At 46.0% G+C, this 13,793-nt stretch overlaps 2 protein-coding genes across 2 annotated transcripts; one reads left to right on the top strand and one right to left on the bottom strand.

The window, feature by feature from the left end:
- Nucleotides 1-7,370: 7,370 nt before the first annotated feature.
- plekhf1 (pleckstrin homology domain containing, family F (with FYVE domain) member 1) lies at nt 7,371-8,930 on the top strand. The gene is made up of 2 exons (XM_085271865.1): nt 7,371-7,797; nt 8,026-8,930. Exons 1-2 carry the CDS (start codon nt 7,557-7,559, stop codon nt 8,595-8,597), a joined length of 813 nt encoding a protein of 270 aa, XP_085127991.1. The 5' UTR covers nt 7,371-7,556; the 3' UTR covers nt 8,598-8,930.
- Nucleotides 8,931-12,105: 3,175 nt separating this feature from the next.
- Nucleotides 12,106-13,721, bottom strand: LOC146582660 (pleckstrin homology domain-containing family F member 2-like). The gene is made up of 2 exons (XM_085271994.1): nt 13,285-13,721; nt 12,106-13,047 (listed from the first exon to the last, which is right to left on the bottom strand). The coding sequence occupies exons 1-2, from the start codon at nt 13,523-13,525 to the stop codon at nt 12,476-12,478; spliced, it is 813 nt and encodes a 270-aa protein (XP_085128120.1). The 5' UTR covers nt 13,526-13,721; the 3' UTR covers nt 12,106-12,475.
- Nucleotides 13,722-13,793: the final 72 nt, after the last annotated feature.

Raw genomic sequence — 13,793 nt, forward strand, 5'->3', positions numbered from 1 at the left:
AGAAGGGCTTGTTGTCATAGTTCCGTTTAGGGCAGGACGTCCTTCACCCGTGAATGAGTCACAGCCTGTTACAGTTAACGGGAGGATATCAGACACTGACAGAGCAGAACGGTTCCACCAGTAGGAGCGTTTAGACGTCCGTCCACCTGCAGAGACTCACAGCGGTAAAGTGAGCCGTCATTTGTGAGCCGCGGTCAAGCCAGCCGCCTCTTATCCGCCGCATAAATTTCCTTGCGCTTTTACACCAGTCTGTACGGTAGCGCCTTTTCGCTTTATATGCCGATTGAAAGCCTATACCCGCGCGCGAACAGTCGCACGCGCGCACACAAATTTAAATGAAACAGCCCAATACAGTCAATACAATTATGGAAATTTCAGAAATTCATTAAAAATCATCCTGAGTAGTTGAGGTCCAACTTTCAACACATCCCTCCTCCGGGACACCTACCGTACCTCTGGGCCAAGTTTCATCTCAATTCACTGTAATCTTTATCAAAAATTGAAAGAACAATTATATGTCAATGCTGGATGTGTGTCCTTTCAAAGTGACACTAAATAACAGAACTCAGGCACATCAGGGAATAATCCAAAAGGCGGATTTATTAAACAAAAACAACATACAAAATATCTCTAACCCATACTACATAACCTAAAAAGAAACAAAGGGACACTTAGAAGCACAAGAAAACAATACTGAAAGGGCAAGAGACACAGCCCAAACATAATCCACAACTAAAACGCCAAAAGAACAAGTCATCCCACATAGCAGACGGGTCTTGCCTGGATCTGGTGTCAAGCCGGCACTGCTGGCTGACTTCTGGCATGGTAAGATGGCACTGTTTATGTGATGGCATGCCACATTTGGCCTGATTGGGTGAATGTGACATGTTGTATAGAGCACTTTGAGTAATATGGGTGAGTAAAAAAGTGCTGTATAAGAATCAGTCCATTCACTGTCTGAACAGAGTTTCGTCATGTTACTTTTGCACTATTATGTTCCAGCACATGTTGTTATTACATGGCTTACATGGCTAAGGTACACATTAGGCTGACATCTGGGGCCAGAGCTGAAACTGTTCTGGGCCAGCACAGGGCCAGCAGTGTGTCTGCAACTGGCCTTGTGCTGGCGCATGTGTGGGCCACCTCTGGTAAACCAGATCTGGGCCACCAGAGGGCCGTCATTCTTTGCGGTACGCAGGCCATGTGTCAGCACATTGTGTGGGACAGATCCAGGCCATACCAATTATGCTATGTGGGAGGAATTATGTAAAAGTAGAAACATCATAAAAATGAAAATGAACATGGAGTAAAATGTACTGAAAAGAACAAAAAAAGCCCCTCTGGCCATCACCAGTAGGTTTTAGATGAAGTGTCTTGCCCAAGGACACAACGACCGAGACTGTGGGAGCCGGGGCTCAAACCGGCAACCTTCCAATTACAAGACGAACTGCCAACTCTCATTATGCAATGTACTGTTTAAAAGAAAAACCTTTTTTTTTGCCTTGACAACATACATTCATCTTCATTTCAAATAAGTAGTTATTTTTCACACAGAGAGCAATACCACTCTCCAGCCTCTGCTGTCCAAAACTCTGTATTCATCTGGAGGCACTGTGTGTGAAACCACTTTAAATAGCTCTCATGCAGGAACAAAGCAATTGTATAAAATGAAGTGAGGGAATGGAGCTATAAATAGATTAATATAGAGATATGAAAATAAACTTATATATAGACATAGGAACACAAGTTTTAACATTAATGTAATATAAGCATACAGGTGTCTAAGCAAACATTGTGGCATACAAAGTGAGAGTGCAGTGAGTCATGTTTATTCCTGTTCAGTATGTGTCTGACACAAGTGGATGAATGAAAAAGTCTGACAGCAGCAGCAACAACAGACTATGCCTTCCTGATGACTTTCTATCTGTTTACATCTTTTTCTCTGATGCCTGTATCCCAGCTTGAAGAGTCCTGGACCCTTTTTCTAGTCAGTGGGTGTGTGGGCAGACAACTCTGGCTTGTCACCCAGTTGGATTTCCTGGTATTTGTAAGATGGCACTATCTACAAATCAGGACACATTAACTATGATATTAAAAAATGACATGATGACATAGTCCTAGGTCAGTTTACCAAGCATTTCTCAGCTTTGTTCTTTATAGTTCTGTTCATCATATCATTGCTTGTGAGTCCTGGATTATTTGATGATATGTTTACATTATGTATTCTTTTGTTTTCAGTTCCATGTTGCTTTTAAGTGTAGTTCTTCTTCAGCGTTCCACAAGTGGATGGAAGACTTGTGAAAACACTCTAGTGTTAAAGCCAGTCTTGTCTTCATGTCTGTTGATGCTTTTGTCTGTGTCAAGCTCGTGTGTCTTAGTCTGTGTTTTAGTTTGGTGGCCTCTTGTCTCTTGTGTTGAGTCTTACTTCCACTGTCTTCTTATTCCCAATGTATCCCTGCTGTGTTACACAGCTGTCTCCAATTCCCCTAATCGCCATCCTATTTATACATTTTGCCAATCTCCCGGTCTGAAGTACATTATTCTATTCTATTCTATTTATACAGCACCAAATCGCAACAACAGTCACATAAAGACACTTTATGTTGCTGGGTAAAAACACAACAATAATACAAAGAAAACCCCAACAATTTAAGTACCCATATGAGCTAACATTTAGTGTGAGTGGGAAGGAAAAACTCCATTTGAAGAGGTAGAAACATCTGGCAGAAACAGGCTCAAGGAGAGACAGCCATAGGACAACATATACACTGTGCAAGAGATACATACTAACTAATGATGAAATGCAGAGAGGTGTATAAACACAGAACGAGCAAAGAAGGAAAAAATTCATACATGATGGGAAGCCAGCAAGAGCCTAGGCTTATTGCAGCACAAATAAGGGAAGATTCAGGGTCACCTGATCCACTATAACTGTATTATTTGTCAAAACTGAGGGTTTTAATGCTAAGCTCAAAAGCAGAGACGGGTGTTTGTCTTCTGAATTAATATAGAATAGAATTCGACTTTATTGTCATTGCACATGTCACAGGTACAAGGCAACGAAATGCAGTTTGCATCCATCCAGAAGTATATATTGTAATAGATGTATTACAATATATATTAGCAATAATATAGGTATGTAAGTATATTACAGAAATGGGTCTATTATGGTATGTTATAATGTACACGGTATGAAGTAAGTTGTGAATATTCTATAACTATAAGTATGTACAGGCTGTAGTGAGTACAAGCTATGTACAGGATATAAATATGAAAAACTATACAGAATATGAGATATACAGCTATACAGAAATGTGAACTATGCAGGTTATAAACAGTTGTAGAATTAAAAATTATCGTATTGTACAGAATGATGTGAGCTGCATCCACAGAAGAGAGGTCTGAGAGATGAAGACTCTGATTCCTGTTCAACATTAAAATTCTATAGGAACCACAAGTACACCTAATATTCCAAAATTAAAATCTGGATTTCAAAGCGAGTCAGTGAAGACAAGCAAATATGCTGCCTCTTTATAGTCCCTGTCATGACTCTCTCAGCAGCACTTTTGATCCATCAATATTAAACAATTATTGATGCAGCAGATTGAGATGAAACTTGGCACACAGGTACGGTAGGTGTCCCGGAGGAGGGATGTGTTGAAAGTTGGACCTCAACTACTCAGGATGATTTTTAATGAATTTCTGAAATTTCCATAATTGTATTGACTGTATTGGGCTGTTTCATTGTAATTTGTGTGCGCGCGCGGGTATAGGCTTTCAATCGGCACATAAGGCGCTACCGTAAAGACTGGTGTAAAAGCGCAAGGAAATTTATGCGGCGGATAAGACGCGGCTGGCTTGACCGCGGCTCACAAATGACGGCTCACTTTACTGCGGTAGAGACTCACGGAGCCCGAGTGTTTGTTCTGAGACGTTGTGGCCTCAGTCAGAGACCAGGACGTCACTGAAATAAATCACCAGCTGGAGAGCCGTTATTGTAAATGCCACCTGTTGAAATCGTACACGGCATTGCTCCACTTTCCAAAGAATCAGGCAGAAACTTCATCAGCCTGTTGGCGCAACATCCCTGCAGGATTGCTTCAAAGGCGCGACTGCATCCAGGAGTGATCTGCACGTCGCTCGGTGCAGCTGCAAAACTTCACCGAGCCTCTGTTCCTACTGTCAGCCTCTCTGCAGCTTCTCGGCCTCAGACATCAGGACGTCCTCGGTTTCAATCAGAAAGTTCTCCCAGAAATAAAAACACAGACTGACATTCGGGGGTGAATAAACAGTGGCTCACATCCAATTTGAAGTAACACGGCAGTGAGTCAACTGTATACATGACCCCCTCATTAGTACGAGAACTTTGAGGGCAGGATTGGTAAATGGCGTAGCGCTTTACACAATCATCCACTGGTGATGGCAGCTACGTTGTAGCTACAGCCACCTGACAGAGGCGAGGCTGCCGGACACTGGCGCCACCGGGCCCCCTGACCACCACCAGCAGGGAACGGGTGAAGTGTCTCGCCCAAAGACACAACGACCGAGACTCGAACCGTCAACCTTCCGATTACACGACGAACGCCCAACTCTTGAGCCACGGTCGCCCCGTTATTATTACAGGACTGTGGATCATATAGTTTTATTTACACCCAGAGGAGGAACCGCCCCGTCAAGCGTTGCGGCTCCGTCGAGCCATCATGTAGTTACAGATTTATCAGGAGATGCACGTCAGGTCACACATAGGTCACATGAGAAATGTCTGTTTTTCACAATTATCCACATAAAGAAAAACATCCATATGTAAATGAAACAATAAACTTTATGTTTAGAGGACAGCCCGGCCAATCAGCTGCCAGCTTCCTGTCATTGTAAACGTTTCCTGCAGTCGTGCTGACAGATTTCTTTACTGTGTAGAAATGTTGGAAACTTGTTTTTCTTATTCTGACACCTCAGGAATCAAACGTGTGGTGAAACTGTCACACTGACAGCAGGCCGCTTTCACTTCAGATCACAGTGGGCTGCATGTGACCCTCGACGCTTTACGCCCTTCCACGCGTCTCTGAAGGAGAAGCTCGATTTTCTCTGGAACAAAGTTACACGTTTGATTTCCTTTCTGTTGAAATCTTCTTTGGGAAAGAAGAAGTGAAGGAGTGTGAGAGCTGCTGACCACGTGTTTGTAAAACTGTCGCTGTCATCGTTTCCTTCTTGTTTATCAGAAATCTCAGCAGCGTGCTGCGCAGGAGCCTCGCTGGTGAACGTGCATCCATCACACACACACACACACACACACACGCACGCACGCGCGTAACTGCTGTAAAATCTATATTCATGTAAACTTTAAAGCTGAGGTTGAATATCCGTCATTTCCTGTTTGAAAGTAGTCCACGGCAGTAAACCCACTCCCGTTACCTTTGATGGCGTGTTGCCATGTCGTCCGTTTCCCACATGCAGGAATTATTTTTATTTTTTTGTAACATCATCATCTGCATCTGTACAGCTGTGCAGAGCAGGGAGGGCCGTGCAGCACGTGCAGGGGTGTCAAACATAAGGCCCCTTATGTTTGACACCCCTGGCTCCCAGTTTGGCCCAGTTTAACGGTGTGAAAGGTTTAATTGGTTTCAATAAAGCACAGTTAGACTGTCGGAGTAAATCTGCAGCTAATTCTTCCTCCTGGTTCCTTCCAGCTTTGCACCGTTTAGTCATCCAGCTGTTCCAGAAACAGACAAACTGGTTTGACGGTTCGATCGCAGCCTCAGCCCACAAACTATTTTTATTTCTCACTACAAAGTCTCAGGGGAATACCAGTTTGTAACAGAGATCTATTCTGATCTATTCACATGGGGAGGATCAGTGGAAGTGTGGCTCTGCAGGAGGTCAGAGTTCATGTTACGTGTACGGCTGTTTTAGTGTTTCTGGATTTTTACAAACTGTAGTATTAACCACATGTCAGAGGCTGGATCCTCTTGGTTTCAGTAAAGCCTCCTTATTAAACAGAACTGTATCAGATTACTATAGAAACTGATCTTTATATTAAGTATACTGAAGCAGTCTGTAAGTCAGTTTAAATAATGTTATTTTTTAATTTCATGGAGAATCAATATTTCCCCGTCTTACGTTGTATTTTTGGGGCGTATTATGGGGATTATAACTTTTTAGATATTTTTCATTATTATTTTACATCGTTCGTTATGTTTTATGATGGATGTTCCTTAATTCAAATGTTTTATTTCACCGATCTAAATGCGATAAAGAAAAAAAATTCTACATTTATGTATTTGTAGTTAAATAATTTGCATTGAAATAAAAAAAACACTATAATTCAGTTTCACTGCAGAGGCTGTGTTATAAAGTTTTACAACTTTATTGCACAAATGTTGCAGAAACGCATATTTTCACTGCTTATAGATCAAATTCAGTGCTATTAAAACATTCACACTCAGGCTGTGCTGAGGCTCGCCTGCTCCACACTCTTCAGACGGTCGAGTTTCCCACTGAACTAAGAGACGTTTCATTTTCCTGAAAACGGCTGATAAATGTCAGCTGTGCCATGAAGCTGGGAACTGTGGACAACAGCTGCTCAGCTCAGTTATATTCAGTTTAATATTGTGCCAAATGACACCTCAAGGGCATTTATAAGGTCGAGTTCTACACTCGTACAGAGAGGACCGGGCAGCCGTCTGAGGAAGGCAGGGAGGTTAGACTGGAACCATTAAAGTAGGTTATTGGCACAAACTGGTGCCCAGGCTCAGAAAAGTCCCCAGAGTGGATGTTACGCACCTTTCAGCCCACAGACACCGCCTGGAGCTGTTTTGGTAAACGCCACTGTTCCGCATCGTTATCGCTTTGTTTAACCCTTCTTACAAGTTCAGGCTTTGATTGCTGCGCGAGAGCTGTTTGGATCATGTGGGTGAAAAAGCAAACACAGAAATCTCCGGGAATAACCTGACGGAGCGATAGCACGCAGGTTTCACCCACCTCACATTTCCCCCAAATATTTAACGAGCATATTAGAAACTGTGTGTGTGTGTGTGTGTGTGTGTGTGTGTGTGTGTGTGTGTGTGTGAATGGTTGAATGAGGGTTGTAGTAAAATTGAAAGAGTCGTTGCTGAGGAGAAACGGCCCACAGAAGCTTCAGTCTGTTCACCGTGTTAGAGCGCTCTCCATGTGCTCTGTGGGTCTGAGCTGTGAACTGTGCCAACAGCAGCACGGCCTCACTTTGTACAGACAAACCTCAGAGCTGCAACCTTTAAACTGTGTTTACACGTTACTGCAGTGATCGCAGCACTTTTACAAACACATCTGCAATCAGCCACACTCACTTCCTCTTGTACAAATTCTTGTCTTTCTCCAAATTCAAGTGAAGCTCTGCCCCCTTTGCTTCTTACACAAGTCTTGTTTTGGAAAGCCCCATGACGTCACCAGAGCATTCAAAAGCAGCCTCTGGGCTCCTGACCTCATCAGAAAAACGAGAAGCCCTTCGAGCTCACACCTACAGAGGCGTGGAGCTGCCGGTACGAGCGCTCTGACTGCTGGATTTAACGGCGACTGCTGACATGGATCAACTGTCTGATCAGGAGAACTGGGACCGGGTCCAGGCTGTGGCCAACTCCTTTGGGCCAGCGGGGAAGTTGTTGCTTCAGTCAGGTCGGGTTCTGGTCGGAGAGGGCAAGCTGGTAAAGCAGAGCCGCAAAAAGCGGCAGGCCAAAGCCTTCTTCCTCTTCAACGACGTGCTGGTGTACGGCAGCATCGTGCTGAACGGCCGCTGGCACAAAAAGCTCAAGGTTACCCCTCTAGGTGAGCAACCGATCCTCCTCTGCACATCGCTGAATCCAGCTGTGTGAAAAGCAGACAGCGTGGCGGGCAGAGACAGGTAGATGCTGCAGGTGGAGCAGGAGGTGCTGCACCGCCTGCAGTCTGTCTCTGACCGCTGCAGCAGGCTGCAGTAAACACTTTTCTTTTCGTTCAAAGCGTGCACACCTTTGTTTCCCGCACTAACGTGCCCTTCTTCTTCTTCTTCTTCAGAGGACATCCTGCTGGAGGACCTGGAGGACGGCGTCAGGATGAAGAACCAGTGGCTGATCCGCACGCCCAGGAAGTCTTTCTACGTTTCCGCCGCCTCCTACGAGGAGAAGCGAGCCTGGATCGAGCACATCGAGGAGTGCAAGGGCAGAGTGACGCAGGGCGGTGACCGGAGGCTGGACTTTGCCAACACCTGGATCCCAGACCAGGCCTCCGCCGTCTGCATGCGCTGCTCCAGCAAGTTCACCGGGACCCGCCGCCGACACCACTGCAGAAAATGCGGCTTCCTGGTGTGCGGCCCGTGCTCCAGGAAGCGAGCGGTCATCGCACACATCGACTCCACTAAGCAGCTGAGAGTCTGTAAACCGTGTTACTTGAGTCTGGGGGTGGAGCTCCCCGAGCTGACCCGTCAGAGGTGGGACAGCGGCGGGAAGTCGGACGAAGACGAGCTGGAATGCTACAGCGAGGAAGAGGAGGCGGAGCACAGCCTGGAGGAGGAGGACCCCAGCAGGTGGATGGACTCCTGGTCCCCTTACACCTACATCAATCCAGAGCACATCAGGCCCCAAACATAGAGCCACGCTCGGCGCTGGACTCTGGGCCTTTGTGTCACACGTGGACTCAGTGCTGCGCAGCTGCGCGTGACACGCTCTGCACGCACTCTATTTATGACACCATGTTATTTATGTTTCATGAAACACCTGCTGCTCTTCTCTTTGTGCACAAACACTACTGTGAAGCTGTTCTCGTCTCTCAGACGTCGCTCTGACCTGCTGCGTTTCCCTCAGCCGTCCAGTGTGTGTGTGTGTGTGTGTGTGTGTGTGTGTGTGTGTGTGTGCGTGTGTGTGTGTGTGCGTGTGTGTGCGTGCGTGCGTGCGTGCGTGCGTGCGTGTGAGAACATGTGAACCACTGAAATAACAACGAACAATAAAGAATTCAATAAGAGAATCTTTGTCTGTGCTTTTCTCTCAGGATGGTTAAACGACTCTGAAATACTTGAAGACGTTTGAACTTTACACTTATTCTCGTCCCAATCAGCACATTTACACAAGACTTCCTGTTAGTCAAACTCTCACTGTGCCACAGATTGATCCTACACAAACATCTGCAGACAGATGGCCCAGTGAAGATGGGATTGATTATCCATCCATCCATTCGCTTCCGCTTGTCCTTTTCAGGGTCGCGGGGGGCGCTGGAGCCTATCCCAGCTGTCATAGGGCGAGAGGCGGGGTACACCCTGGACAGGTCGCCAGTCTGTCGCAGGGCCAACACACAGGGACAGACAACCATTCACACTCACATTCACACCTAGTGACAATTTGGATTATCCAATTAACCTGTCCCCACAAGCTGCATGTCTTTGGACGGTGGGAGGAAGCCGGAGTACCCGGAGGGAACCCACGCAATGGGATTATTCATTAGAATATTATTTTGTATCTCCAGGTTGATCATTTGACCCTAAACCATGAAAACATCCTTTGGCTTCAATTCAGTTTTATTCATTCAGCGCCGAATCACAACAACAGTCGCCTCAGCGTGCTTCATGTGCTAAGGTAACACCCCGACAATCATACAGGGAAACTCCAACAAGCTTCCGGTTAAAAGATGAGCTTCCCAACATTAGGTATTAGTTATGTGTCCCCCGAGTCAGGGTTTAATGGGGCTTTATAATTACAGTGTACTTATATTTACCTACAAGTATTTACAGTACTTTAAAGATCTGAATCATTTCATGGTAACTTTGTGGAAAAACAACAATATTTCCGCGTCTTACATCATAAGCACGCTGTACTTTTTCACGACAATGGCCGTATTATAAGTTCAACCTTGTCGAGCTTCCAGGTAGTTTAGCTGAACGGAGACGCTCTTCCTGAAAGTTTGAACAATGATTATGAAAGAAACAAATGAGACGGTATTTATAGTTTCCTTGTAAGCTGATAAGGGAGAACAGTCCTTATCACATTATGTTGTTCTTTCACATCAACATCAAAAATTAAAGATGCAATAATGAATCAATAAATAAAGATATAAAAATGCAGGATTAATATGGCCCACACCCTGACAGGCACATAGTTACAAAGTAACTTAAGGAGAAATTGTTTCTCTGCAACATCACTTAGAATTACTCAAGCAGTATCTAAAGTTACTTACAACATAATTGTAACTGCAACCGAGCTCCTAATGCTCGTCATGAAAAACCGGTTGAACAACAGTTTTACACAGTGCTGCCCATGCACGCCGCTGGCGTTTGCTTTGTAGAAAACATGTTTGCAGGCACGACCATAATCGAAGGTTTTGTTTATTTCAGTAGATCTCAAAGTCGATGAGATTTCAGGGAAATACCAGGATGTTAAGAGGAACTGCTGGCTCGGTGAGTAACACCCCGACAATCATATGAGCGACAGTGGGAAGGAAAAACTCTCTTTTAACAGGAAGAACCAGGCTCAGGGAGGGGCGGGGCCAGCTGTTAGATTTAATGCTAACTTTGCTTGAAACCATGCAGGTAAAATAAAAGCAACACAAGCTCTAAAACCAGTGAAGAGTGAAGGTCCTGCAGGTAATGTGAGCCCTTGGCAGTCAGCTGTTTGTATTGTAGGTGAAAGGTTGTTGTCGTTATTCACAGTCGATTGGTTTGGTGGTTTCACCGAGCCAGCAGTTCCTCTTAACATCCTGGTATTTCCCTGAAATCTCATCGACTTTGAGATCTACTGAAATAAACAAAACCTTCGATTATGGTCGTGCCTGCAAACATGTTTTCTACAAAGCAAACGCCAGCGGCGTGCATGGGCAGCACTGTGTAAAACTGTTGTTCAACCGGTTTTTCATGACGAGCATTAGGAGCTCGGTTGCAGTTACAATTATGTTGTAAGTAACTTTAGATACTGCTTGAGTAATTCTAAGTGATGTTGCAGAGAAACAATTTCTCCTTAAGTTACTTTGTAACTATGTGCCTGTCAGGGTGTGGGCCATATTAATCCTGCATTTTTATATCTTTATTTATTGATTCATTATTGCATCTTTAATTTTTGATGTTGATGTGAAAGAACAACATAATGTGATAAGGACTGTTCTCCCTTATCAGCTTACAAGGAAACTATAAATACCGTCTCATTTGTTTCTTTCATAATCATTGTTCAAACTTTCAGGAAGAGCGTCTCCATTCAGCTAAACTACCTGGAAGCTCGACAAGGTTGAACTTATAATACGGCCATTGTCGTGAAAAAGTACAGCGTGCTTATGATGTAAGATGCGGAAATATTGTTGTTTTTCCACAAAGTTACCATGAAATGATTCAGATCTTTAAAGTACTGTAAATACTTGTAGGTAAATATAAGTACACTGTAATTATAAAGCCCCATTAAACCCTGACTCGGGGGACACATAACTAATACCTAATGTTGGGAAGCTCATCTTTTAACCGGAAGCTTGTTGGAGTTTCCCTGTATGATTGTCGGGGTGTTACCTTAGCACATGAAGCACGCTGAGGCGACTGTTGTTGTGATTCGGCGCTGAATGAATAAAACTGAATTGAAGCCAAAGGATGTTTTCATGGTTTAGGGTCAAATGATCAACCTGGAGATACAAAATAATATTCTAATGAATAATCCCATTGCGTGGGTTCCCTCCGGGTACTCCGGCTTCCTCCCACCGTCCAAAGACATGCAGCTTGTGGGGATAGGTTAATTGGATAATCCAAATTGACACTAGGTGTGAATGTGCGAGTGAATGTGAGTGTGAATGGTTGTCTGTCCCTGTGTGTTGGCCCTGCGACAGACTGGCGACCTGTCCAGGGTGTACCCCGCCTCTCGCCCTATGACAGCTGGGATAGGCTCCAGCGCCCCCCGCGACCCTGAAAAGGACAAGCGGAAGCGAATGGATGGATAATCAATCCCATCTTCACTGGGCCATCTGTCTGCAGATGTTTGTGTAGGATCAATCTGTGGCACAGTGAGAGTTTGACTAACAGGAAGTCTTGTGTAAATGTGCTGATTGGGACGAGAATAAGTGTAAAGTTCAAACGTCTTCAAGTATTTCAGAGTCGTTTAACCATCCTGAGAGAAAAGCACAGACAAAGATTCTCTTATTGAATTCTTTATTGTTCGTTGTTATTTCAGTGGTTCACATGTTCTCACACACACACACACGCACACACGCACGCACGCACACACACACACACACACACACACACACACACACACACACACACACACACACACACACACACACACACACAGGACGGCTGAGGGAAACGCAGCAGGTCAGAGCGACGTCTGAGAGACGAGAACAGCTTCACAGTAGTGTTTGTGCACAAAGAGAAGAGCAGCAGGTGTTTCATGAAACATAAATAACATGGTGTCATAAATAGAGTGCGTGCAGAGCGTGTCACGCGCAGCTGCGCAGCACTGAGTCCACGTGTGACACAAAGGCCCAGAGTCCAGCGCCGAGCGTGGCTCTATGTTTGGGGCCTGATGTGCTCTGGATTGATGTAGGTGTAAGGGGACCAGGAGTCCATCCACCTGCTGGGGTCCTCCTCCTCCAGGCTGTGCTCCGCCTCCTCTTCCTCGCTGTAGCATTCCAGCTCGTCTTCGTCCGACTTCCCGCCGCTGTCCCACCTCTGACGGGTCAGCTCGGGGAGCTCCACCCCCAGACTCAAGTAACACGGTTTACAGACTCTCAGCTGCTTAGTGGAGTCGATGTGTGCGATGACCGCTCGCTTCCTGGAGCACGGGCCGCACACCAGGAAGCCGCATTTTCTGCAGTGGTGTCGGCGGCGGGTCCCGGTGAACTTGCTGGAGCAGCGCATGCAGACGGCGGAGGCCTGGTCTGGGATCCAGGTGTTGGCAAAGTCCAGCCTCCGGTCACCGCCCTGCGTCACTCTGCCCTTGCACTCCTCGATGTGCTCGATCCAGGCTCGCTTCTCCTCGTAGGAGGCGGCGGAAACGTAGAAAGACTTCCTGGGCGTGCGGATCAGCCACTGGTTCTTCATCCTGACGCCGTCCTCCAGGTCCTCCAGCAGGATGTCCTCTGAAGAAGAAGAAGAAGAAGAAGAAGAAGGGCACGTTAGTGCGGGAAACAAAGGTGTGCACGCTTTGAACGAAAAGAAAAGTGTTTACTGCAGCCTGCTGCAGCGGTCAGAGACAGACTGCAGGCGGTGCAGCACCTCCTGCTCCACCTGCAGCATCTACCTGTCTCTGCCCGCCACGCTGTCTGCTTTTCACACAGCTGGATTCAGCGATGTGCAGAGGAGGATCGGTTGCTCACCTAGAGGGGTAACCTTGAGCTTTTTGTGCCAGCGGCCGTTCAGCACGATGCTGCCGTACACCAGCACGTCGTTGAAGAGGAAGAAGGCTTTGGCCTGCCGCTTTTTGCGGCTCTGCTTTACCAGCTTGCCCTCTCCGACCAGAACCCGACCTGACTGAAGCAACAACTTCCCCGCTGGCCCAAAGGAGTTGGCCACAGCCTGGACCCGGTCCCAGTTCTCCTGATCAGACAGTTGATCCATGTCAGCAGTCGCCGTTAAATCCAGCAGTCAGAGCGCTCGTACCGGCAGCTCCACGCCTCTGTAGGTGTGAGCTCGAAGGGCTTCTCGTTTTTCTGATGAGGTCAGGAGCCCAGAGGCTGCTTTTGAATGCTCTGGTGACGTCATGGGGCTTTCCAAAACAAGACTTGTGTAAGAAGCAAAGGGGGCAGAGCTTCACTTGAATTTGGAGAAAGACAAGAATTTGTACAAGAGGAAGTGAGTGTGGCTGATTGCAGATGTGTTTGTAAAA

Source organism: Mchenga conophoros, linkage group LG1 (assembly GCF_057382185.1).
Source record: "Mchenga conophoros isolate Kocher_MC1m ecotype Shallow Benthic linkage group LG1, M_conophoros_male_GT1.1, whole genome shotgun sequence".
NCBI classification, from domain to species: domain Eukaryota; kingdom Metazoa; phylum Chordata; class Actinopteri; order Cichliformes; family Cichlidae; genus Mchenga; species Mchenga conophoros.

Coding starts and splice junctions, on each gene's coding strand:
- LOC146582660 (XM_085271994.1), bottom strand. CDS start 13,525: ATGGATCAACTGTCTGATCAGGAGAACTGGGACCGGGTCCAGGCTGTG. Junction 13,048..13,284: donor GCTCAAGGTTACCCCTCTAG/GTGAGCAACCGA, acceptor CTTCTTCTTCAG/AGGACATCCTGCTGGAGGAC.
- plekhf1 (XM_085271865.1), top strand. CDS start 7,557: ATGGATCAACTGTCTGATCAGGAGAACTGGGACCGGGTCCAGGCTGTG. Junction 7,798..8,025: donor GCTCAAGGTTACCCCTCTAG/GTGAGCAACCGA, acceptor CTTCTTCTTCAG/AGGACATCCTGCTGGAGGAC.